Below are 27,428 nucleotides of genomic sequence, written 5' to 3'. Positions count from 1 at the left end.
TACCAGAGAGTAACAACTATATTTTTTACTCAAACATGAGAATTTAAGAATAGTCTAGAAGGAAGATAGGCAGTCCTTAAGAAAAGTATGAAATAAAAAAGTTTACCAACCTGAAGATCCTGCTAGTTCAGACATGTTCCTTTCATCATCTTCAGTGCAGCTTCCTCCTGAGAAGAAACACTTCTCATGATGATGTTTCTATCAGGCAACCCAGGCCTTGCATTTCTTTGTTGCACTGTTTGCATTTTGCACACATGCCTGTCTTACCCACAGGTAGAGGAACTTCATTAAAATATTCCCAAGCTGGGTCTCTTTTACGGCCTGCTGCTATTATAGATTTTCCCTTCTAGTGAGAGAATAGTATGGTAGATCTCAAATCAATGATGGCTAAACTCAGAAAGACCTCAAGACTTCTGGAATATGCTGCTCAAACAGTTTCACTTTTGTTTCTGCTGCCTGTCCCTCCCTTCTCACATTTATCTCCAGACTTCTTCTCCTTGTCCAGATCTATTCCGTCCTCAACAATCTTCTATTCATTGAACTTTTTGAAACTTTGCACTTTTAGAGAGAGGTAAGAGAGTGACTCTGTGTACACAAATTTGCAGAGGGACAGTAAGGTTGAGGTCTGTTATTTCTCACCTCTATATATTTTATTTATAACATTTTTGCTGTTAACAAGCATGTTATCTCTGGAGACAAATCTACCATTGGAGAACTGCAAAACTAAGCATCTCTGATGCTCAGTCTAGAAGATACCGAGTCCCATTGGGTAGATAGATTAACCTAAATAATCTATACAGAAGCTCCTGGAACCCCATAAGATTTGGGTCCTTAATCCATGAACTATTGGAACACATTTACAAGACTTTTTTAAACATTACTTGAATATATTGTCTCATACTATAGAATTAGAATTTATAATCTCTATTCTATATTATGATGAGATATCTTTGAGCTATAATGTATCTTAATTAAAACTCTTTTCCTCAAAAAGCATTTTATAAAAAATATCCGATTTAAATGAAAAATCTGATTTTTTTTTTTAATATCATTGATTTTTATCCACCATGGCTTCAGAAATTTTGTATGAGGAAAGCCACATTCATGGGACTGTGAGATGAACTCACCCCAGCCCTGCACCGCAAGGACACAAGAATGGGAGCTACCCTGCCATTGGAGAAGCGCGTGGCGATTGCACTATGGAAGCTGGCTATTCCAGACTGCTACTGATCGGTCACTAATCAGTTTGGAGTGGGAAAGTCTACCATTGGACTCATGTTGATGGAAGTGTACAGGGCCATTAATTGCATCCTGCTCCGAAAGACCGTGATTCTGGGCAATGTGCGTGACATTGTAGCTGGTTTTGCACAAATGGGCTTCCCTAACTGCGGAGGGGCAATACATGGCATGCATATTCCGATTCTGTCACCAGACCACCTAGCCACCAAGTACATTAATCACAAGGGGTATTTCTCAGTGGTTCTCCAGGCACTTATGAATCACCATGGGCATTTTACAAATGATGCAGGCTGGTCCAGAAAGGTGCATGACACATGCATCTTTCAGGACTCTGGCCTGTTCAGGAAACTGTAAACAGGGACTTTCTTCCCGGACCAGAAGATCACCAGAGGGGAAGTCGAAATGCCCATTGTGATCCTGGGAGATCCTGCCTACCCCTTAATGTCAGGACTTATGAAGTCATACACTGGGCAACTTGACAGCAGCAAGGAGCAGTTCAACAACAGGCTGTACAAGTGCAGAATGACTGTTGAGTGTGCTTTTGGCAGTTTAAAGGCCCGCTGGCGCTGCCTCTATGGGAAGCTGGACCTTATTCAATATTCCTATGCTTATTAGCTTTGTGCTGTACACTCCATAATATTTGTGAGTGGAAGGGTGAAAGCTTCACTCAGAGCTGGACCGCTGAAGCTCAGTGCCTGGAGGCTGAGTTTGAACAGACAGAGACCAGGGCTATTAGCAGGACACAGCACGGAACCATAAGGATCAGGGATGCCTTGAGGCAGCAACTTGAAGCTAAGCACCACTAATATTCGTTGCTATGCTCGGGAGTGCGGTGCTTGTAATGCTAAGAGGTATTGGTGCACATGATGCAATATGCGGGTTTAACATAATTGTGTGTTGCTTTGCAGGGCTCATTTTGCTTTCAGTTAATAGAATAAAGATTGCTTTCAAGCCAACGCAATTCTTTTATTAAAAGACAACAACTGTAGGAGAGAGTCAAATAAAAAAAGTAGTGAGGGGGATAGGGGAAGGGAAGGTCCCAAGAGGAGGAGGAAGAAGAGGGACCCGGGGCTGGCTAAAGATTTGTGTATGGCCAGGGATCATACCCAACCTTCTCCTTTGGAGTACAATGCAACACAGACAATACTGATTCAGTGATTTAAAACACAGCCAGTACTCTCACACCTGTCACTAACTGGCTGATGCCAGGCAAGCACACATGAGCCACAAGACCCCCAAAATGGTGAGTAGCTGCAGGGGCAGGGTAAATCACTCTTCCCGGACCCTGCTGTACACTGGGCACGTGGCTCTTGGGGAGAGCCAGCACTATGGGGGGGCCTGATAATCATTCTTGTCCCCACACTTTCTACAGGATGTGATAATTATGAAAGATATCCACCATGATTTCAACAATTTCCATCCCACCACCAACCTCAGCCTGGTCCAGTCCACACAAGAGATCCACTTCCTGGACACTACAGTGCTAATAAACAATGGTCACACAAACACCACCCTATACCGGAAACCTACTGACCGCTATTCCTACCTGCATGCCTCCAGCTTTCACCCTGACCACACCACACGATTCATCGTCTACAGCCAAGCTCTGCGATACAACCGCATTTGCTCCAACCCCTCAGACAGAGACAAACACCTACAAGATCTCTGTCAAGCTTTCTTACAACTACAATACCCACCTGCAGAAGTAAAGAAACAGATTGATAGAGCCAGAAGAGTTCCCAGAAGTCACCTACTACAGGACAGGCCTAACAAAGAAAATAACAGAACGCCACTAGCCGTCACCTTCAGCCCCCAACTAAAACCCCTCCAACGCATTATTAAGGATCTACAACCTATCCTAAAGGATGACCCAACACTCTCACAAATCTTGGGAGACAGGCCAGTCCTTGCTTACAAACAGCCCCGCAACCTGAAGCAAATACTCACCAACAACCACATACCACACAACAGAACCACTAACCCAGGAACTTATCCTTGCAACAAAGCCCGTTGCCAATTGTGCCCACATATCTATTCAGGGGACACCATCACAGGGCCTAATAACATCAGTCACACTATCAGAGGCTCGTTCACCTGCACATCCACCAATGTGATATATGCCATCATGTGCCAGCAATGCCCCTCTGCCATGTACATTGGTCAAACTGGACAGTCTCTACGTAAAAGAATAAATGGACACAAATCAGATGTCAAGAATTATAACATTCATAAACCAGTCGGAGAACACTTCAATCTCTCTGGTCACGCAATCACAGACATGATGGTCGCTATCTTAAAACAAAAAAACTTCAAATCCAGACTCCAGCGAGAAACTGCTGAATTGGAATTCATTTGCAAATTGGATACTATTAATTTAGGCTTAAATAGAGACTGGGAGTGGCTAAGTCATTATGCAAGGTAGCCTGTTTCCTCTTGTTTTTTCCTACCCCCCCCCCAGATGTTCTGGTTTAACTTGGATTTAAACTTGAAGAGTGGTCAGTTTGGATGAGCTATTACCAGCAGGAAAGTGAGTTTGTGTGTGTATGGGGGTGGGGGGGATGTGAGAAAACCTGGATTTGTGCAGGAAATAGCCCAACTTGATTGTCATGCACATTGTGTAAAGAGTTGTCACTTTGGATGGGCTATCACCAGCAGGAGAGTGAATTTGTGTGGGGGGGTGGAGGGTGAGAAAACCTGGATTTGTGCTGGAAATGGCCCACCTGATGATCACTTTAGATAAGCTATTACCAGCAGGACAGTGGGGTGGGAGGAGGTATTGTTTCATATTCTCTGTGTATATATAAAGTCTGCTGCAGTTTCCACGATATGCATCTGATGAAGTGAGCTGTAGCTCACGAAAGCTTATGCTCAAATAAATTGGTTAGTCTCTAAGGTGCCACAAGTACTCCTTTTCTTTTTGCTGCTGAGGGTGAGCAAGGAATCGAGGGAGGGTCTTCTCCAAGACTGCTGCTTCCACCCTGGCCCCTATGCGGCTCGCCTGTGTGCAGCAATGGTACCTCCTCTTCCCACCCTCCCCGTGACATAGTGGAGCAGGAAAGTTACCATTAATGGGGCAAGAAACAAAGCAGCTCTGCTGAAGAACCTGCGGCAGCAGATTGCCCAGTATCTCCACAAGAGTTTCCTGGAGATCTCTGAGGGAGATTCCCATGAAGTGAAGGAATCAATCAACATCCTGTTCCGCCACTCAGACTAGGCATGTGGTGGGAGACAAACCTGCTTTCTGCAAACCTCCTGCCCCCAACTCCTTGCTTCAGCAATTCCCAAAATCAAATCCACTTACCGAGGGCTGCCTCTCCTGTTTGTGCTTTGCCAACATCCAACAGCTGTGACTAGCTAGCCTCTGAGTTATCCTCTGCCACCCCATCCTTGTCCAAGATTTCCTCCTCCTGGCTCAGTTCACTCTCAACTGGCACGTGAGCCACCGAAGTATCCACGGTGGTCTTCATATGGTTTTCATAGTGAAGGTGGGGTCACAGCTGAGTATTGCATCCAGCTCTTTGTAGACCCCGCAGCTCGTGGGCGCAGCACCAGAGCAGCTGTTTGTCTCCCATGCCTTGTGGTAGGCATTCCGCAGCTCCTTCACTTTGAGCCTGCACTGCAGTGTGTCCCGGTCATGGCCCCTTTCTGTCCTGCATCGTGAAATTTGTCCGTAGGTATCATAATTCCTACAGCTGGAGCACAGCTGTGACTGGACGGCCTCCTCTTTCCCAAATGTTGATGAGCTCCCGCAGCTCAGCATTTCTCCAAATGGGGGATTGCCTGGTGTGTAGAGCAGGCATGGCCACCTTAAGGTGACCAGATAGAAAGTGTGAAAAATCAGGACAAGGGGTGGGGGTGTAATAGGCACTTATATAAGAAAAAGCCCCAAATACCAGGACTGTCCCTAGAAAATCGGGACATCTCGTCACCTTAGGCCACCTGGAAAGATGCACTGAGACCCCTGCACGTGTCACTGAGCAAACAGGAAGGGGACTTTCAAAATTCCAAAGGAATTTACGGGGTGGGGATGACGGTTGGTCACCTGAGGGCAGGGCAGTAGAGTTCAAACTGATGACCATAGAGGTGAGAACAGGCATTGTGGGCCACCTCCCGGAGGCCAATCACAGCACTGTAATCGACCACGGTGTCTACGCTGACACCGCGGCGCTGTAGCCTCGGCACAGAAAGCTCTATGCCTCTTGTTGGGGTGGTTTTTCCAAAGCACTACAACTGCGCGGTTCCTGTGTACTAAGTGGTTTGGCCGTGTGTACACCTTGGGAGTTACAGCGCAGAAACTTGCTAGTGTAGACAGGGCCTCAGGAATCAAGTTGGATCAGTGAGGCGTGGTCTGCACCTCAAATGTAGGTTGAGCTACCTACGTTGCTCAGGGCTGTGAAAAATTTCAAGTCCTCTATGGTGTGGAAGAGTCAACCTAACCCCCACTGTGGATACGGGTAGATCAGTGGAAGAATTCTTCCATCAGCCTAGCTGTTGCTTCTTGGAGAGGTGGATTGCCTTTGTAGACAGAAAAACCCTTTCTGTTGCTGTAGCAAGAGTCTGCACTGCAGTACTTGGGTAGGTATACGCTGAGTCTCTCTGTCTTGAGACAAGAGCTCTGTCCTTTGGGGAGGAAGTGATTACTGTGTCTTCTTCCATTAGTCAGAACCTAAGAACTGATTTGAAACTTCTTCTCTCCCACTCAGTTCATATAGGTCTCTGCCCCTAATTATATCCTTCCTGCCTATAGTACAATTAAACTACACACAACTGGTCCACTGATTCTCTTCTTCTGAATGTGTAAAGCCCCTCATCCGACAAGTCTGCAAATATCGAAAAACATGTTTAACTTTGGGAGTAGTCCTATTGAACTTGTATATGTTTTTACAGGACTGGGCTACAGGCTGTGCATACACTTAATATTTTTAGAAATTCTTGCACAAGTGGTCACTGCAACTTCAGCAGTGCTGGTAATGGAAGAACACAAGTGCATTTTAACCTCTGCTGCCCTGCATCCAGTCTACATTAACGTTCCCACCATTGTGAGTACTAGTAGAGCAGCAGTGGTCATAGACAAATGGTGGAAGAGTTTCTGAAAATGCTTAGTGGAGATAAGGCCTAAATGCAGAACGCTGGTGCAAGAATGGGTTATGATTAGTACATAGTATTTAAAGGGCTTGTGTGGAAGAAACTGGAACCCATGATCCATTCACAGATTTTGATAATCCTACATACCACATGGTCTCCTCCTGTTGCATTTCCAGCTGAAAATGCGATTGACTAACTACTTATTATTTGCAAAAAGAAAAGGAGGACTTGTGGCTAACAATTTGAGACTAACAAATTTATTTGAGCATAAGCTTTCGTGACCTACAGCTCACTTAATTGGATGTGTTCAGTGGAAAATACAGTGGGGAGATTTATATACACAGAGAACTTGAAACAGTGGGTGTTACCGTACACACTAATGAGAGTGATCAGGTAAGGAGAGCTATTACCATTGGGGCGGGGGGGAGACACCTTTTGTAGTGATAATCAAGGTGGGCCATTTCCAGCAGTTGACAAGAACATCTGAGGAACAGTTGGGGGGAATAAACCAGACTCCCAAGGAGAGACTGCTGAATTGGAATTAATTTGCAAACTGGATACAATTAACTTAGGCTTGAATAAAGACTGGGAGTGGATGGGTCATCACACAAAGTAAAACTATTTCCCCATGTTTATTCCCCCCACTACCCTCCCCCCTCCCCCACCCGCTGTTCCTCAGACGTTCTTGTCAACTGCTGGAAATGGCCCACCTTGATTATCACTACAAAAGGTCCGTTCCCTCTCCCCTCGCCCCCCGCTCTCCTGCTGGTAATAGCTCACCTTATCTGATTACTCTCCTTACAGTGTGTATGGTATAACACCCATTGTTTCATGTTCTCTGTGTATATAAATCTCCCCACTGTATTTTCCACTGAATGCATCTGATGAAGTGAGCTGTAGCTCATGAAAGCTTATGCTCAAATAAATTTGTTAGTCTCTAAGGTACCACAAGTCCTCCTTCTCTCTTTGCGGATACAGACTAACATGGCTGCTACTCTGAAACCTACTTATTGTTTGTATTTATTACTTACATAGTGCCAGCAGCATTCTGGAATCTGTAGAGACATCAGAAAACAACCGATGGACATTTATCCCAGTTAGTTGTTATGTAAGATGTAGTGCACTAACTATGCTGATTATTTCTTAAAGGAGGAATGAGAACATGATTTTATATTACATTTTATTTGCTGTTATAAATTTGACATCAGCTCTGACCTTTTTGGTGAATCTTAAACTGGGTCATGGCAAGTTTTTTATTTAAAACTATTGAGTAAAAAATCATTCTTGGTATGATTAATTAAGTTAGTGGAGTTACCCTACCTGCCCCTCCGGATGGATTTAACTTTGTAGTCATGTTTTTGTTTGTTTAATTATTATTTGTATTATGTTAGTATCTAGATGCTCCATTCAGAATTGAGGTCTTGTTACAATGTGTGTTTTTGTACATTATTCTTCATCCACAAGAACATGACAATTTGAAGTATTATTTCGAATACATGTTGGAGGATTGGGAATTGGGTTCTTGTTGGGTATACTGTAATTTTAATTTGCATATTTCATTAGGAATGCTCCCATCCTTGAAAAACTTAGCACATTCCAAAAAACAAAACAAAAACCCCTAAGCAAGTGCAGTTTTAATTTCATTGTGCATTATGTCCCTATGAGGGAAAAGCATACCTTCTCCTAATAAGAAGCCTAAAGACCCCCTGAAGATGCCTCTATGCAGGAGGTTTTTCCAAAAAAATGTTCTCCAAAAAGGCAATTTTTTCCATAAGAAAACACTTGCTGTGTTTCTGTCTGCCTCTTATTACAAGGGTTATTTGCCTGAAAACAGCTCCTGTGTTTTCAGGCAAATGTTCCACATAATGAAAAGCAGGTGGGGAAAGACTTAGAGTTGCGTAACTGTTTATAAATGGAATGTGCTTCATGAGGTGTTAGTAGCATGTTAAATTTACCACCTTTGGAACAACTCTGGCAGCTTATTTATATTGGCACACATAATGTGGTCCAAAATCTTCAGGAACTCTCTCATTGTAGCATAACTGATTTTATTTTGGTTAGTGCTAGTTACTGGACAATGTCAAACTCCTGTCAAAATCATTGGGGTGGAATTCAAGCAGTTCTTCTGCAATAACTTGCAGGATCGAGGCCTTACTGACCTAATTGGTATCAGTTTCTTATGGGATTCTGTATGATAGATTAATAACCACAACACTTGTATCTGTGTTGGGCTGTTTGTGAGGCATGGTAATTGGTATTGTCAGACAACATGCATGTATTGTAGGTGACTTTCTTTAAGAAGTGTTCACTAACTAATATAAATGTTAGAGATCAGTATTCAGACTATAAGGTCTGTATAGTTTGATGTCCTAGTCAATGTGAGCATCTTAATCCATGAGTTGAAGCTAATGGGGCTTACTCCATAATAAGATGCTACTTGGTGTGAGTAAGGGTGTGAGAATCTAACTGAAAGTGCCTGCCTATCAGCTAGCATAAGAACCACTGCATTATCTTTCCCTGTCTTTTGAGGATGCTGGGCAAGAAATGCATTTTGACCTCATTCAGGAAGAATATCAAATGTTAGGGAACAGTATTCAGAACCATCAATATTTTTTTATGTAGAATGCAAGAGGAGTATTGATAGACTCTTCTCTTTAAATACAACTGAACATAATGTGATTTCTTTCCAAGAGTTGATCTTTTAAATTTTTTTTTTTATGCAGTTCAGAGAGAAGCGATGACAGTAAAACTGTTGGGATTCCTGGCTAGATGTTCCCATGTTTTAATGAAAATATGTGAATGCCAAGGCCGTCATAAACTTAGGCATCCAGTGTTGAAACTAAGCAATGATGTTGTCAGGGCATCATTCAGAATTCTAGCACCAAACAAAGACTTGAACTTGTGCACTCCTGAAACTGCTACCTGTTGCTTGACAAATCTGTGTGTGCGACTCAAGAATTGGCAAATGTCAGAAGCAAAAATTGTGAATTACCAGATCGGAGAAGTTTATCCTCCATTCAGGGACCATTTTGATACTCTAAGGACCGTGAACTACAAGCATGGACTACGTAGTGCTAGAAAGTTTATGAAAATACCAACAAGACCTTACTCAGTTGTATCAACTAGTAAAATACTGCCAAAACAAAGTATTCTGCCAACTAAGAGACCACCGAAGGCACCTAGGACCAAACAGCCATCCAGAGCTAACCAGCCACTAGTGTCAGAAACTGAGGTAAAGTATAAAACTTATGTTGTCTGTTATGTGGAATGTTAAAGGAACACTGTCAATTTAGTTTAGGTTCCAATTTTTTTAACAAACACTTTTCATAAAATTAAGTGAACTCTTTTTTTGGTGGAAGGAGGAGGATTTAAACATTCACATACGTGATTGTGAACACGAACAGTAGGACTATGCTGATAGAAGAAAAACAAAGTGAAATTCACTAGAAATAAGAATGTTATTGTCTAAAATGAAGCAGATGCAGCAAGCAGACTGCACAAATGGTGAGAAGAAAACCATATTATTAGAACAGAATAAGCTATAAAAGTTTTTTTTAATGGATTTAGCTTGTGTCCCTCTCTGGAGGTGTTGAAAGAGAAAATCTGCTCTTCAGAATCATTTAATCCTTGAACACTCTTCTCTTTCTGCCTCAGTGATTAACTGTCACCATTTAAAAGGCTTTTATTCTTCTCCATTTTTCTGCTGTTAAGAAAGTAATATGAAGGTATACAGAATAAATTTCCAAATCGGTTTAAAAAAATTTCAGTTCAGGGAAGAAATAAGCAAAAATACTTAGGAAGTTTGTTTAGCTAGACAACAGAAGTATAACATTTTTTCTTTTTTGAGTCTGATTTTGCTATTCTTATCTTTAAAGGGATAGTTACACGTCAAGCTAAAGAGAAATAAATTATGCAAAAATGTTCCTTTCATTGGAAGCTCACAATATTTTCCTATAATCAGTCCTGAATTAGTGCATAGTTGTTGCATATACATTTCCCTAGGGGTTGGAGAAGGACAGCTATACATTTTGTATAGCTAGTTTCTGGGTCTGAGAATAAGCACATCATTGCACTTAGTGTTTGTGATATAATCAATGACAGGACAAATCTTGCTTCCCTGATTCATGTGGGAAGTTCCATTGAAATCAGTAGAACTACTTGAATAAGTTGGGTGAGGAAGATTTGGTCTGACATTTATAAATGAAGGTAGTGTTTGTCACAAAGCTCTGCAGACCTGTTGGTTAAATAACTCCCAAATGATGGCAGAGGATAGAAACTGCATCAACAGAGCAGGAGGACTGAATCATTCAAAAGGAAAAACTTGTATGCTCTTAAGAAACCATCTGGCATTGGGGTAAAGATGAGTAGTATGCCAGTGTAGTGTATGTTTGTGGGATTCAATCGGAACAAATCAATCAAGAAATCCATTTAACAACAACTGTCAATAGTCTATAGATATCTTTGCTACCCATTTCGCAGCGAATACTAGACCATACTTAACATTTTGCTAAATGATGACCAAGAGGGGGTTATCATTGAGCTGAGGCTGAAGCATATGTCTACCCTACAGTGTAAGCCCATGCTTGAGCCTGGAATATGGTTACTTTTTCGGGTCTGCACATTGCCATGTGGACGCCAGAGCCCTAAGTTCAAGCACAGGTTAGAAAAGTCTTAATGTAGGGTTAAAGTACAATATAGATGCTCAAGCTTAGGGTTCCCTAACACAGTTCGGCTGACTTGAGTCCCACAAACTCTGGGCATATCTTTTGAGGCTTGTGAAAAGCACTATACAAAACTAACAAATTGCTTAATTTTTTGACACTTCCATAAGCAGAATATGCATGTAAAAATATGAGGTGCAGCTGTGATTTTTCCATTGTCAAAAGGCAGAGCAAACTGTCTGAAGTACTGAAATAGTACTTCTTTCAGAGGAAGCTTTCATATTTCAAAACATTATGCCAGAGGTCACACAAACTCAGGCCTAATAAAAACATTTGTTATTTCAGAAATGACTTCTGTGCTTTTTCTTAACGTACAGCTCCACCTACTGGAATGCTGACATTTTGTAACCCAGCAAAAAGCTGACACAGAACACGCTGCAACAAGAATATATGTTGACATTAAAAAAAACTTTCCTTACATTGTACAAAAAGTCTCTAAAAGGCGTGTCTGAATCTCTATGGATAGTAATTCCATGCTCTAATAAGAATAACACAGTAGGGAAATATTATCAATCACCCGACCAGGACAGTGATGGTGACTATGAAATGCTAAGGGGGATTAGAGAGGTTATCAAAATAAAGAACTCAATAATAGTGGGGGATTTCTGGGGGTTGGACTAGATGACCTTCTGGGGTCCCTTCCAACCCTGATATTCTATGATTCAGTTATCCCCATATTGACTGGGTAAATGTCACCTCAGGACGAAATGCAGAGACAAAATTTCTCGATACTTTACCAGCTGCTCCAAGAAGCAGTCACTTACAGGAACCCACAAGGGGAAAGGCAATTCTTGATCTAGTCCTGAGTGGAGTTCAGGATCTGGTCCAAGAAGTAACTAACAGGACCGCTTGGAAATAGTGACCAAAATATAATAACATTTAACATTCCTGTGGTGGGAAGAACACCTCAGCAGCCCAACACTGTGGCATTTAATTTCAGAAAGGGGAACTATGCAAAAATGAGGAGGTTAGTTAAACAGAAATTAAAAGGTACAGTGACTAGAGTAGAATCCCTGGAAGCTGCATGGACACTTCAAAGACACCATAATAGAGGCCCAACTTAAATGTATACCCCAAATTAAAAAACCACAGTAAAAGCACTAAAAAAGAACCAGCATGGCTTAACAACCATGTAAAAGAAAGCAGTGAGAGATAAAAAGGCATCTTTTAAAAAGTGGAAGTCAAATCCTAGTGGGGTAAATAGAAAGGAGCAAACACACTGCCAAATTAAGTGTAAAAATGTAATAAGAAAAGCCAAAAAGGAGTTTGAAGAACAGCTAGCAAAAAACTCAAAAGGTAATAACAAAATGTTTTTTAAGTACTTCAGAAGCAGGAAGCCTGCTAAACAAGCAGTGGGGCCCCTGGACAATAGAGATACAAAAGGAGCACTTAAGACGACAAAGTCATTGCGGAGAAACTAAATTAATTCTTTGCTTCAGTCTTCACGGCTGAGGATGTTAGGGAGATTCCCAAACCTGAGCCGTCTTTTGTAGGTGACGAATCTGAGGAATTGTCACAGATCGAAGTGTCATTAGAGGAGGTTTTGGAATTAATTGAGAAACTCAACAGTAACAAGTCACCGGGACCAGATGGCATTCAGAGAGTTCTCAAAGAACTCAAGTGTGAAATTGCGGAACTATTAACTATGGTTTATAACCTGCTCTTTAAATCAGCTACTGTACCCAATGACTGGAAGATAGCTAATGTAACGCCAATATTTAAAAAGGGCTCTAGAGGTGATCCTGGCAGTTACAGACTGGTAAGTTTAACATCAGTACCGGGCAAATTAGTTGAAACAATAGTAAAGAATAAAATTGTCAGACCCATAGAAGAACATAAATTGTTGTGCAAAAGTCAACATGGTTTCCGTGAAGGAAAATCATGTCTTACTAATCTATTAGAGTTCTTTAAAGGGGTCAACAAACATGTGGACAAGGGGGATCCAGTGGACATAGTGAACTTAGATTTCCAGAAAGGCTTTGACAAGGTCTCTTACCAAAGGCTCTTACATAAATTAAGTTTCGTGGAATAAGAGGGAAGATCCTTTCATGGATTGAGAACACATTAAAAGACAGGGAACAAAAGGTAGGAATAAATGGTAAATTTTCAGAATGGAGAGGGGTAACTAGAGGTGTTCCCCAAGGGTTGGTCCTAGGACCAATCGTATTCAACTTATTCATAAATGATCTGGAGAAAGGGGTAAACAGTGAGGTGGCAAAGTTTGCAGATGATTCTAAACTGCTCAAGATAGTTAAGACCAAAGCAGACTGTGAAAAACTTCAAAAAAAATCTCACAAAACTAAATGATTGGGCAACAAAATGGCAAATGAAATTTAATGTGGATAAATGTAAAGTAATGCACATTGGAAAAAATAACCCCAACTATACATACAATATGATGGGGGCTAATTTAGCTACAACTAATCAGGAAAGAGATCTTGGAGTCATCATGGATAGTTCTCTGAAGACATTCATACAGTGTACAGCAGCAGTCTAAAAAACCTAACAGGATGTTAGGAATCATTAAAAATGGGATAGAGAATAAGACGGAGAGTATCTTATTGCTCTTATATAAATCCATGGTATGCTCACATCTTGAATACTGTGTATAGATGTGGTCCCCTCATCTCAAAAAAGATACTGGCATTAGAAAAGGTTCAGAAAAGGGCAACTAAAATGATTAGGGGTTTGGAATGGGTCCCATTTGAGGAGAGATTGAAAAGACTAGGACTTTTCAGCTTGGAAAAGAGAAGACTAAGGGGGGATATGATAGAGGTCTATAAAATCATGAGTGGGGTGGAGAAAGTGAATAAGGAAAAGTTATTTACTTGTTCCCATAATATAAGAACTAGGGGCCACAAAATGAAATTAATGGGCAGCAGGTTTAAAACAAATAAAAGGAAGTTCTTCACTCAGTGCACAGTCAACCTGTGGAACTCCTTGCCTGAGGAGGTTATGAAGGCTAGGACTATAACAGGGTTTAAAAGAGAACTAGATAAATTCATGGAGGTTAAGTCCATTAATAGCTATTAGCCAGGATGGGTAAGGAATGGTGTCCCTAGCTTCTATTTGTCAGAGGGTGGAGATTGATGGCAGGAGAGAGATCACTAGATCGTTACCTGTTAGGTGCCCCAGAGGGAGTGAACCTGGCATTGGCCACTGTCGGCAGACAGGATACTGGGCTGGATGGACCTTTGATCTGACTCAGTATGGCCATTCTTATGACTTCTGCAAGATGACTGATGTAGTCCCAATGAATGGAGCAGAGTGAATTGATTCAGCTCAATCAATTGATTTAAATAGGCAAGCAGGAAACCTTGATTTAAATAATTGATTTTAATCTTGTTTTGCGTTTCTGTTCTTTAGTTATTTTTCTAAAAGTTTGATTCTCATTGGTTAGTTAATCATTGAAACATGTTGATTTGCAACATAATATAGTGGATTGTTTTTGTTTTTTTTTTTACACTAAATTTGGTATTTCTTTTTGCTAACCATGGAGATAAATTATACCTACACACATTTAGGCAGTTACATAGCTTAACATACATTTATTCAGATTCTTAATTATGTTAAGAAATGTGTCAATCATTTTTGATTCACTAGATTTTTTTTTTTATTCTTGTGATTCATGTCAAGCTGCCTTTGGTTGAAAACTGGAAATCAATTAAAATACACAACAGCAGCATTTTAAGATTGCTGTTCATTAGTTAAATAAATCTACCTTAAATGTGCTGGACACAGAAGAAAAATTTATCAAAAGATGTTTTGCATTTAAAACTGATTTATTAAACAAAGTATCCATGGCTAGGGATTGAACCTTTTCTGATCACCGTGTCTTGCAAGGTTTTAGAACTAGCAGATCTCATCCTTACACCGTCATAGTTTGGAAGAGGAAAATGAGCTTTACTGATCTTAACTCCCAATGAGTTTCTCAACTTAGAATGAGCTAGTCGTTGAACTGACCAGATAAATAAACTGAAAGGAAGAAAATATTTTCTTTTTACCTGCAGAAGAGGCTACTCTTGTTAAAAGCTGGTTTAGCACTTCAGCAAAGTCTGGTTCCAGGTGCTTAGCCAGTAGGTTGACTTTCTTTAAAACTTTGGCAGCAAACATGTACTGCTTGAATATTTTTATTTATATTATTTCAATAAATTAAGATAAGTTTAGGCCTTAATATAGGTTATCATAATTTCAAATTTAATTTCCCATACATTTCTTTTTAAATATAAACCTATTTAAATGAAAAAAAAATCTGTTTTTTGTGGAGTTCTTAACTCTGTTTTTATCCACCCTGAAATGGAAAATCTTTGAGGTATTTTTCCAAGGTGTCATTTGTTTTCCTCACTAACTTTTATTCTGCATAGGCCCTTACACCGTGGTATCTGAGTGCCTTTCAGTAGTGTATTGAACAGTGTGACTATACCTCTATCTTGTGTTGTTTGTTCTCTCAATCTCCCCAGAGGGAGGAGCATATATAGTGTAGGGTTTTTTTAAAACTGTTTTAAAAAAAAAATTTATACACATGTTGCTATATGTTCCTTAGAGAAGGCAATGCAAAGGAAATGTGTCTTGCACTTGTAACAGAAAGTGGTAATGTTTGTAATGGTCCTTAGTTCCTGTGGGAGTTCATTCCACGGTCTCAGACTGTCCCCTGAGAAAGTTCTGTCTCCTGCACAGATGAGCTTTACCCTTATTGTAGAGAGTTCAATAGAGTAGAGTGTGCCAGAGGAATGTGGTTGTCAACCATGGTCTTCATCCCAGAGCTTTAGGCAGTCTTAGATATCCTGGCCCCCACGCCATGGAGCACCTTGAATATGATTCAGTTCTATGGGAAATCAGTGTAGAGAGCAGGGGACAACTTTTGTGTGCTCACAGCCTGTGTGGTTGAAGAGAGATACTGTAACATTCTGTACTAGTTGGGGTTTCCTGAGTGCTGAAGGTTTTATGCGCAGGTATATTACATTGTTGTACTCCAGCTGAGAAGTGACTAAGGCTTGTATAAATGAGGTCAGGCCATCATCTGCCAAGGTGGGACAGAATCTCTTAGCCTACTGGAGGTGATAGAAAGCATTACTCATGAATGCTTCTGTGGAACAGTTTAGCATCAATGAGGAATCCAAGAATACTCCTAAACTATGAACTTCAAATTGACCAATTTTGAATGTGTACCTTTCACCAGTGGAGACTGTGCTGTGACTGCAAACTCCTGAAAATGCTTTTCTCTACCCACCATCACCACCTCTGGTCCTTGAAAAGCACAATCTACTCTTCCTTTGCATATCTTGAATAAACCCAGAACTCTTCAAACATGCAGGCTATATGATTATCACTGCAGTTGTAAAAGAGCATGCTGCTGTATCTGAATCATAAGTAGCCTTTAGAGAGTGTTTGACTACATCCTGCCTTTTGGAATGATGGCTTTAGGTTCCCTCTTTAGGTCTTCTGGCAGGTGATCCATGAGGGATTTCAGCTTGTTCTTTTGGAAGTAGTCTCATCTGGAAGTAGTCTGGCCAAAAGAGTTAGACAGTCATCCTCATTCACAGAATAGATGAGGAATAAGCCTTCTTATCAAGGAGATTCAGTTTCCTTATACTCTGTCATCAGGAGAGGATTTTAGTATTTCTTCAGCGACTACCGAATACTTGCTGCGGGGTGCTGGTAGAAATATCCCAGCCATGGCAGTGCAGATTTGTCTGTGGTAGTCTGTCAGCTTTTGTGGAAGAAACTAGGATGAGTGGATGGGTTACTTGCAAGTCCTTGGATTGACCAAACAAGTCCTCAGTGATTAGTGGTATCACTATTCTGTCTAGCTGCTGTGGCCACAAAGTATGAAACAACCTCCTGTTCAGCTGTCTAAAGTGGTAGCTATGCAGGCTAGTAAGAACTTGAATTTTAAGTGCAGACACAGTAGGTGAGGTGGTTCTTACATTCCTAAGAGCCCATGAAGACTGAATCCCTATAGGGATGCTAAGGAATAGGTTCTTCTTCCAGGTTTCCTGTTTTAAAGATTCAAATCTTTCAGCTAGTGGGGCAGAGGATGCGGTCTTCAATGGAAACTGGAGAACTACATTTAAGAACCAGAGTCCCCAGCTTTGTTACAGGGCCTTTTTCTAGGTGTTGATATTCAAGGCTGTCCAAACCATTCTGCTAGTTCCATAGGGATAATATGATGAACAGCAGTTCATTCACCCTGGTGCTTTAGACTGACTGATTCCTTCTTCCCCTTCAGTCCAAGGTCTTAATGGATCCACACCTCTGCTTGGCTTTTGCCAACGAAGAGGGTCCTGGTGCTCAGTCTGAGCTTCTCAGAGAGCCTGCACAATCAGGGAGGACGAGGTAAAGGTAGTACAGGAGAACACGTTTCCAGCAAGTGAGTCTTTGAGGAAGATGAGCCATTGTGCATGCATTGACCTCTCTGCATTACACAAAGAGGGCACATGTCAAGCTGGTTACCTTACCAGCCATCCTTCAGTGCCAACTGGAGGCATCCATAGCACTAAGAGAGTAAAACAACAAATTTAAATTGAAAAACTGAAAACCATGTTATGGGGCTTCTAGTCTAAAACAAGTGACAAAGAACTGCGTAAGATGGAAAGCAACTAGAGCAGAGATGGGCAAACTACGGCCCATGGGTCACATCCGGCCCATGGGACCATCCTGCCCGGCCCTTGAACTCACAGCCGGGTAGGCTATCCCCCTTTCCCCGCAGCCTCAGCTCGCCGTGCCGCCAGCACTCTGGGTGGTGGGGCTGTGAGCTCCTGCTGGGCAGCACGACTGGCTCCAGCCGGGCAGTATGGCTGCCAGTCCTGGTGCTCTGAGCGGCATGGTAAGGGGGTAGGGAGCAGGGGGGTTGGGTAAGGGCCAGTTAGGGGACAGTTGGATAAGTGTGGGGCCAGTTAGGGGACAGTTGGATAGGTGTGGGGCCTGTCAGGGGGCAGGGGTGTGGATTGGTGGTGGGGTCCTGGGGGTGGGAGGGGACAGTCAGGGGACAAAGAGCAGGGGGGGATTGGATGGGTCAAGGGTTCGGGGGGACAGTCAGGGGGCAGATAGGGGGCAGGGGCTAGGCTGTTTGGGGAGGCACAGCCTTCCCTACCCAGCCCTCCATATAGTTTCAGAACTCCAAAGTGGTCCTCAGGCCAAAAAGTTTGCCCACCACTGAACTAGAGGAAGGTTGAGGGTTTCTGACTGTGTACAGCTAGCTGGAAGGAACTGAGGGATAGAGCTGCTGCTCTCTCTGTAACCTTGGGCCCAAATGTTTGGGACCATGAGGGACCATTTTTGCAATTCCAATAACCTAAGCTTTCTAGAAACTTAGGGTAAAGACATGGATTTTATCAGCGTGAGAGTGTATAGTTGTACAAGAAATACTCTTAAAACCAGAACTTTATTTAAACAATTCTAGCAAGTGAACTGGCAACAAATACCTTCCCTTGTTAAGTTAGCCTTCCAAAATGGTCATGAACATTTACCAGATACAAAACCATTCACTCATTCTTAATATAAGGGTGATCTTAAACATGAATATTTTATTTGCTTCTCAAATTAAACTCCTTACCCCAGATGAGTGATGAAGTAGAATTTTTCTAGGCTGTGTTAAACGTAGAATTGTAACAATCATTGAATTGATGAGATAATAAGATTAGGGCAGGGATAAGAAAAAGGCTTACATTAAAAGGAAACAAAGTTTTGCTGTATGGGCACTGATTCACATAACTGGGTATAGGCATCTCTGTGAGAAAGTAGGTTCTCATCAAGTTACATGGGGTTTGATAAGTATCAGGAGTGACTCTCGCATACAACATGAAATGCACCCCCAGAAGTAAAAAGCCTTTTCCAGTAGTATTATAATCAGCTGCAGATTGCCAGTGTGTCTCATTTGCAACTGTGTGACAATACACTTTTTTCATCGATTACATTGTGCCTACAGTTTGTTTCAGTGTGGTGTTTTAGGTATTTAACATATGTTCTTTGAATATTGAAAGATTATGGCAGTTATCTGCTGTTCTGCATTAGGAGCAGTGGAGAGCACACTGTTCTTTCATGAATACCGTGCTAGCTCTCTGCAGCGTGAAATGTATCCCCTACAGTTGTCCATTTCTATTGATTGGTGCAAAGCACGGAAGGGCTATGGCCCATTCTGCACTCCAGCCCTTTTTGAGGTAGTTTACATCCCAGGGATTGCAAATGGGGAGTAGGCTCTGCACTCACAAGAATATTGGGCCTGCCGTTGTGACTAGCCCTTGCTCAGGAGACATGGGGTGGGCGGGAACTGGCCCTATTACCTTAGTTTCTTAAGGGCCTGATCCTCAATGGGAGCCTTGCCATTGTTTTCACTTGGGAGCAAGTCCTAAGTCATGTACAAAATTAAGTAGCAGTAAGAGTGGAAGGATGGTCTTTCTGTTAAGGCACTGGACTGGCATTCAGGAGACCTGAGTTCCGTTCCTGGCTTTGTCATAAGGCGACTTAAGGCACATCACTTTATCTGTTGCTCCAGTCCCCTATCTGTAAAATAGGGATAATTATACTCCACTATCTCTTAGGGACAGGATAAATTCATTAGTGTTTGTGTGGTGCTCTGATATTATGGTGATGACCACCATAGAGAAACTAATAATTAAATGAATGTCAAATCATATAACAAACTTGGCCACAGAGCCAGACATATATCCTGTAAACATGTCACTTCAGCATTTTTTTAACCCAAGCTTGTATTCCTTTGGCACAGGATCTGATGCAGTGCACAGCCTTCGCAACAGCAGATGAATATCATCTTGGTAATCTGTGTCATGACCTGACTTCATATGGATATGTTGAAATAACAAGTTTGCCTAGAGGTAGATTTTTAAAACCTATTTTGAGCAGCTTTATCTTATTTTGGGAACAAAATATGGGTGAGTTATATAGAAAAGTAGTAGTAATTTTCTACACTCTCATATGTACTTTGACATAGTATCGGAATATTTTGATACCTTCGAACAAAATTGCCTTCTCACAATTTTCTTAAGAAAACAAAAACTGAAGACAAAACAAACCTTTGGCAGAGCAACATTCTCCGCACTTGCAAATAACTTATGATTTTCCAGAAATGACAGAGCTGGTTGGAAAATAGGATCCCTCCTCCCCACCAAAAATAAATTGCCCCGAAAAAAATCATTTTGAAAGTTTGATAAAAGAATTTCTATTTTTGCAAGAAGTTTCAAATGGAAGGTTGTTCTGTTTCTAATCAACATTTCAAAACAAAAATGAAGTTTTTCGTATTTTTTCTTCCTTTATGCCACTTTTCCTGGTGAGGGTTGCAGCGGCAGCATGGAGTGTAAGAAGGACCAGACGTCCTTTTCCTCCGCAACAGATTCTAGCTGTTGTCTCACAACTTTTAAACAAAATAAAAAATGGTGGGATTTTTGATAACCAAAATTCTTCATTTTGAAAAATGTCGGAAAAAAATAAATTGTCAAATAAAAATTTCTCAAATCTTTTGACAAAAACCCTCCTTTCCAACTACAAAATTTTTTAGTCTGAACATTTTTTGACCAGCTGTCACGTATAGTAAGTGCTAATATAAGAAGGTAGCTGGTAACTTAAGATGATAACATAACCAATAAGTTGTAACCTATATATTGACTACAAAAGGTCTAAACTAGAATGCAGTAATATACCATCTGTTCTGCAGCCTACTTGTTACTGGGAAATACGAAGCTTTTTCTAGTAAGTAGTCCTTTGCCATCAAATTCGGCAGAATTAAGCTTTCATCTGAAAGTTTCTAGATATTATAGTTATGAATATAGCACAGCAGTAGTTTACATGCAGATTGTCATCTTTAGTCTCCAGACAGTTCTAATTCCTCTATAGTTGCTCATAACTTTACCAATCTGCAGCAAAATGAAAGCTGACCAGTCTTGGCAGTTTCACAGCTGTTAATCAGAGCCCTGCAGATAAAAGTAAAAACACATCTTTCACTCTGCTCTTGCTTGGAAAAGCTAAGAGGCATTGTTGCTTTTTATTGGGGAGGAAGCTTGGGATGGGAATAGAATAGTGAAGACATCTTTTGTGGGAAGCTGAATAGAGCAGTGGTGATATCCTCAACCCACCCATCCACTGCAGGGGTCTTTGGGGTGGAAAGGAGGGAGGGAGGGGATGCGGTTTCTTTCCTGCAGCCAGAAAGTTTAGAGGTTTCATATTTATTGGGCATTCTAGTGTGAGGGTGATCTTAAAAGCCCAGAACAAGATCCTGGGAGAGCAGCCTGGTTAGAATTCCAACAATCTCCCCTTTCCTTGCAGCTGGCTGGACTTCTCATCAGGGCACTTTCCCTAATCATTGATGCTCTTTTCCTGATCTTTATTGTCCCTTGCATGTCTGATAAACTTCTCCAGCCCTGATCTGTATTATGAATTTAAGATGTGTCCCCTGAATACTGCAAGCTGGCCATTAGGAGGAGGAGAGAGAAGCTTGCTGAATATTTACCCTTTAAAACAAAAATTACACACCAAAGTGAAAGGATACCTTTCTGATCAAGAAAATACAGTGGATATAGTGGGCCAAATTTAATCACTGGTGTAACTGTTGAAGAGTCCACTACGGCAAGCCTTCAACAAAATATTTGGCAATGATTCAACCTGAGATTTCTCAGAAAAATCTGGGAAGCTGTGGCTTGGATATGAATATTGTGTGATGAATGCTGAATTAGCTGAAGGGTACTAACCAGAGAATAATTCTTGGAATCGTTGTTGGTCTGGAAGACCACAAGTGGGCTTCCACAAATGTTGGCTCTTGAACAGTTTACTATCTTGGAAGAAGTGGAGAGTACATTAGTTAAACTAACAATGTATGTGAAGGTAAGAGGGATGAAAGATACTGTTAATAGGCATTTCAGCAGTGCTCAGCATAGTATCAGGGTGTTTCACAAACGTTAATGAATTAAGCCTGGCCAAACCCCAGTAATGAAAGAAAGTGATATTAACTCGTATTACAGATGAGGATGCAGAGACAACTTACACTACTGTAAACGAGAACAGAATCTAGCCCTTTGGCTTCAAACACAAAATACTTTTGGACATATTTTGCTTGGAAAGATTAATGTGGAAGAATGAAACACTGTACAACAGGTCTATGTGTATTAGAACAAGGGAGGCAATGCTTCCATATGAGCACTGGCTTTTTACTTCGAGGCAGTAATTTTGTCTTTTCTGTTTTATACAGCACAATGGGGGTCCTAACCCAGTTGGGGCCTTTACCATAAGATAATTATTATTGGTGGTGGTGGTGCCATCCCCCCAATTGTAGCTGCCATCTCTATTTCCTCACTGCTTGCTCTGACTTCTCTTCTCTCATAGATGCAAGTTTTCTACTGGGTTGGAGGGAGATTTAAAACACTTGTTCTTTTCAAAATGTGATTGTGCTAGCAGCTAGGATGTTTTGTGGGTAGTCATATCCTCATGCTGAATGTAGTGTCAGATGGCATGCTGACATGGCAATGGTTGGATAACAACTCGCTCAATCCTGTACACTGGAGAGTAAAATGTTGAGCATATATAAGCACAAAGTAACAAACTTGGGAATTATGTCCCTAATCCCTGCCTACTAAAGTGCACTGGTTGCATTGTTGTTTCATTTGGCAGCTATAGAATCATAGGTTTGGAAGGGACTTCTAATCCAGTCGTCTGCACTCAAGGCAGGACTAAGTATTGTCTAGATCACCCCTGACAAGTGTTTGTCTAACCTGCTTTTAAAAACCTCCAATGACTAAGGAGATTCCACAATCTCCCTCGGCAATTTGTTCCAGTACTTAAGTACCCTGACAGGAATTTTTTCCTAATGTCCAACCTAGACCTCCCATGCTGCAATTTAAGCATATTGCTTCTTGTCCTGTCCTCACAGGTTAAGGAGAAAAATTTTTCTCCCTCCTCCTTGTACCAACCTTTTATGTACTGGAAAACTTATGGTGTCTCCCCTCAGTCTTCTCTTCTCCAGATCAAACAAAACCAGTTTTGTCAGTCTTTCCTCATCAGTCATGTTTTCGAGACCTTTAATCATTTTTGTTGTTCTCCTCTGGACTTTCTCCAATTTGTCACACCTTTCCTGAAATGTGACTCCCAGAACTGGACACAATACTCTGTGCTGATAAGACCTCAGCTGGAGTAGAGTGGAAAAATTACTGTTTGTGTCTTGCTTACAACACTCCTGCTAATATATCCCAGAATGATGTTTTGCAATAGTGTTACACTGTTGACTCCTGTTTAGCTTGTGATCCACTGTGACCTCCAGATCTCTTTCTGCAGTACTCCTTCCAAGGCAGTCATTTCCCATTTTGTATGTGCAATTGATTGATCCTTCTTAAGTGGAGTACTTTGCATTTGTTCTTATTAAAAATTTCAGCCTATTTACTTCAGACTATTCAGTTTTTCCAAATCATTTTGAATTTTAATCCTGCCCTTCAATGCACTTACAACCCCACCTAGCTTGGTATCATCTGCAAACTTTATAAGCATATTGTCTATGCCATTATTGAAATAGTTGACAAAGACATGGAACAGAACCAGACCCAGGACGATCCCTGTGGGACCCCACTCAATATGCCCTTCCAGCTTGACTGTGTACCACTGATAACTACTCTGGGAACAGTTTTGCAACCAGTTATGCACCCACCTTATAGTAGCTTCGTCTAGGTTGTATTTTCTTTGTTTGTTTATGAGAGGGTCATGCAAGACCATATCAAAAGTCTTACTAAAGTCAAGATATACCACACCTACTGTTTCCCCCCATTCTCAAAGCTTGTTACCCTTTCAAAGAAAGCTATTAGGTTGGTTTGACATGATTTGTTCTTGACAAATCCATGCTGATTGTCACTATAGTATTTCTAAGGTGGTAAGTAACAGAGTACCACAGATTTTCCTAGAAGGCCACAGACATGAGGAAAAGTAGTATTTGGTGGGATATGGAGATGGGAAGTTGTGGCTTATCCTAATTAGGTATAAACTTTTGAAATGCCTGCCTAATTAGTAATTTATTACTAAATGATTCTTCAACTTTTCTCTCTCATTCTGTTCATGCAGTTCTCTGGTAACCACAGTGGACACAATTCTGGCATGCTATAAGTGGACAAAACTCCCATTAAATGTAATGGGATTTGTGCCCACTTTATACCATGATATTACATGTTATGTAATTCATTCTATGTCAAATGTATTTTAACCATGATGGAAAGTATAACAAATACAGATGAAATAACTGGGCTGTGATATTTTAACATGGGAAAATGAAGGGATATGCTGACAAGTGCTCTCTTCCATCAGAGAACACTGATGATATTGTAATAGTTTTGCATAGCATTTGAGACTTTTGATCATTTGATCAACCACTACAACAAAAAGAAAAGGAGTACTTGTGGCACCTTAGAGACTAACCAATTTATTTGAGCATAAGCCTTTGTGAGCTACAGTTCACTTCATCAACTTTCCCAATTCTGTACTGCCTTAGTGGATAAAAGTCATGGCTTTTAAGTGGCCGGTGTCAATTCAGTTTCCACTGGAAATGAATCCACATCACAGTCACCACCTCAAGTAGCCTTAATAGATACTTGTTTGCCAAGTAAGTTTGCAATAAGGCAAAGGACTGAATGGGCACAGACCCTGAATTTAACACTTCACCCCAGCCCTAGAAGTGATTTGGTCACATTGGGGTTGATGCACATTTGACTGCTATCTTAAGCCTTGTCTGCACTAAAAAGGGTTTGCTGGTATAGTTACACCAGCAACCCCTCACAGCTTATCCCAATTCCCCAAATGAAATAAACCATAGCAGCAAAAACGCTCTTTTTGCTGGTAAAACTGCATCAACACTAGGGCTTTTGGCAGCATGGCTATGTCTGTTATGGGGTATGATTTTTCACACTCCTAACCAACATAACTATGCTGGCAAAACTTAGTGTAGACCTGGATTTTGCTGTATGGACAAAGAGGATTTCAGTCTCCTGGCTGGCAAGCGCAACAGGGAGGTTGTCTGCAACTGTGGGGCACACCATTGTTCCTCACACATCAGTCAGAATTCCTCTGGGTGGTATCTACTGACTCCTGGGTCTCCTTCATAGAGCAGTGTTTACTTTCCAGGGTTCTCTGCTTGATATCCCCTGTCCGATTCCCTTGTTTACACCTATGACCTCACTCCCATTCCTATTTTTCATTTGTTGTCCGCTGCCATCAATTCCATCCTGTGTCCTATATTCTTCATGAGTACTATATTTCACTAAAAATTTAAGGGAACTGGGCTAGTGGAATGCAAAAATCAAAATCGGGAATGAATGTGCATTTTTGAGAAGCCATGCAATTCTATGTATTGTAATTGCTTCTTATACTCCCTCCTTGAAAGCATTTCTATTTTTAAAAAAATATGTAGTACTTTTATTTTGGAAGTACTGTTCCCAGATAAAACTGGAGTTAGTTATAAATGTTTAACAAATATAAAATACTGAAACTGTTGTGCCTCCTAAAGTGTTATTCCCTTCCTCTTATTTTTAAACTAGATGCAGCAAATGTTTTGGTGATTGGCACAGAAAATGCTGCAAAAGAATATGATCTTGGTATGATTTTTTTCTTCAGGTAAGTTGCAAACCAAGCCTGGCACATATGATACATGGGGATGTAGCAAGCTACTTTGTCAGAGTTCAGGGCAACTGCACCTGAATTTTCTTCTCGTAGTCTGGCAAGGGTACCCTTTCTAGGCTTCAGGCTCCTCAAGCAGTCACCTCACTTGGGTAGAGCCCCATGTTTTTCTACAGTGTGAAAGTCAGACTGGCTTAGCAGACAAGCTTTGCTTCTCCTCAGAGGCTATAAATGTGTACACATGCTAATTAGTTTACCAGAGATCCTCCCAACTCCAACAGGGGCTCTGGCAGGTGACTGGCAGCCCTCTCATCCCCACCAAGGGGTTTTCTGTGGTTACAAGTTAATAACAGCTGTTAGTGCAGAACAAGCACCCCGTGAATCTGAGTTCCTCATTGTTAGGCCTCTGATCTTGTCCTCATGTAACAGGTAATGAGCAGACAAAAGTCCCCTTCTCAGGGTGAAGCTTCAAAAGGCTGAGTTGTTGCACAACTGGAGAGGTACATTTGCATACACCTTCCCCTAGAGATTTCCTGGGAAACCCACAATTTTAAAATTCATTCTTGTCCAGCCTGTTGGTTCAAATAGTCCTTTGACGCAAATAAAACTTCCCACGGTTTATGTTAATCATGTCTCCCCCCTAGGGCATTACAAACAATCCCCCAATAATGCTACACATTTTTATTTTTAATACAATGAACATGTAAGATACTGAAACTTAAATAAGTTAAACTTCTTTGAATTAAAGTGAGTCCAGGCTATTGCAGGAAATTGCCATATCTCACATGTATTTTATTTTAATTATGTTAAAAAAAAAACAAAAACAAGAGAGTGTTTCCTTCTGGAGATCCAGGAAACACGATGCAACCACTTACATGTTAAATAATTAAATAATTCTGACTTTAAAACTATATTTGGGTATTTTTTGTATTAAAATTAAAGCATGATTAACAGCATATTTTTATGGGGCTCATATGAAGAATAAGCATTGTAAATTTTCTTGATTCACTTTGTGCAGAGGCAATTCCTGACAATGTGACTGTAGCATTAAAGCACTTTTAGGTACAAAACAATGTAATCTGACCCTCAAGCCTAATGCATCCTTATGTTCTGTTAACACAGGGAAGGGTCTGTTGTGTTTTGGAATGTGGAAGAGAAAACTGTAAGTAGAAAAAGAAGCTGTATTATTTAAATATCAAAGCTGATTAAGGTGAAATTCCTGCAAAGCCTGAGCAGATGGGTTTTGCATAGGTGACCTGTGGAGGTGAGGGCAGAATTAAATTATTCTCCTCAGTGAAGGCAGCCACTTGGGGCTGTATCAGACAAGTGTGGATTGCTCTTGTGTAATCTTCATATCCTGCCTGCTTGCATAAGGTGGACAGGTCTTCCACAGTGCTACTGTTAGAAAATAATATCCCAGTTATAGCAAAGTAGAAGCTCTAAGATGCCATGCAGACCATGCCACCTAGTGCTGAAAGCCAGTCAAGTCTCATGAATTAACTGGAGTCAAGTCAGGTCAGTATAGCAGTGTAACAACAAGGAACCTCTAGATGATTATTCAGCATGTGATACTTTTCCCTCTTTCAATACTGAACTGCACCTGGATGATATTTTGGGGCACTGTGCTGTTGGATGTGTCATCTTAGACCAGAGGTCCCTCATCTCTTGCAATCACTGCAGATCCCATATCCTGGCCATGTACTAACTGAAGCTTCCCCTGCAGCCGGAATTGGGTACAGTGGAACTGATTCTTTGTTGCTGTGCACCTTGTAGTTATTTACACCAGTA

The 27,428-nt window shown here is 41.1% G+C and overlaps 1 protein-coding gene across 8 annotated transcripts in view; it reads left to right on the top strand.

The window, feature by feature from the left end:
- Positions 1-27,428, top strand: part of RMND1 (required for meiotic nuclear division 1 homolog) — a 51,763-nt gene that overhangs the window by 3,881 nt on the left and 20,454 nt on the right. For 3 of the 8 annotated variants that reach the window (XM_073337659.1, XM_073337662.1, XM_073337661.1), the window contains exons 2-5: positions 9,048-9,556; positions 19,771-19,879; positions 25,562-25,637; positions 26,763-26,802. In XM_073337659.1, coding sequence (XP_073193760.1) covers positions 9,048-9,556; positions 19,771-19,879; positions 25,562-25,637; positions 26,763-26,802 — 734 coding nt within the window. Of the gene's footprint in view, positions 1-4,114; positions 5,815-7,281; positions 7,433-9,047; positions 9,557-17,274; positions 17,416-19,770; positions 19,880-25,561; positions 25,638-26,762; positions 26,803-27,428 lie in introns of those variants that run through there. The other 5 variants (XM_073337664.1, XM_073337660.1, XM_073337663.1 and 2 more) reach the window with 5 other exon arrangements.

This window comes from Lepidochelys kempii, chromosome 3 (assembly GCF_965140265.1).
Source record: "Lepidochelys kempii isolate rLepKem1 chromosome 3, rLepKem1.hap2, whole genome shotgun sequence".
NCBI lineage: Eukaryota > Metazoa > Chordata > Testudines > Cheloniidae > Lepidochelys > Lepidochelys kempii.
The sequence above is the reverse complement of the archived record's forward strand: the minus strand, read 5'-3'. Positions and strand labels throughout refer to the sequence as shown.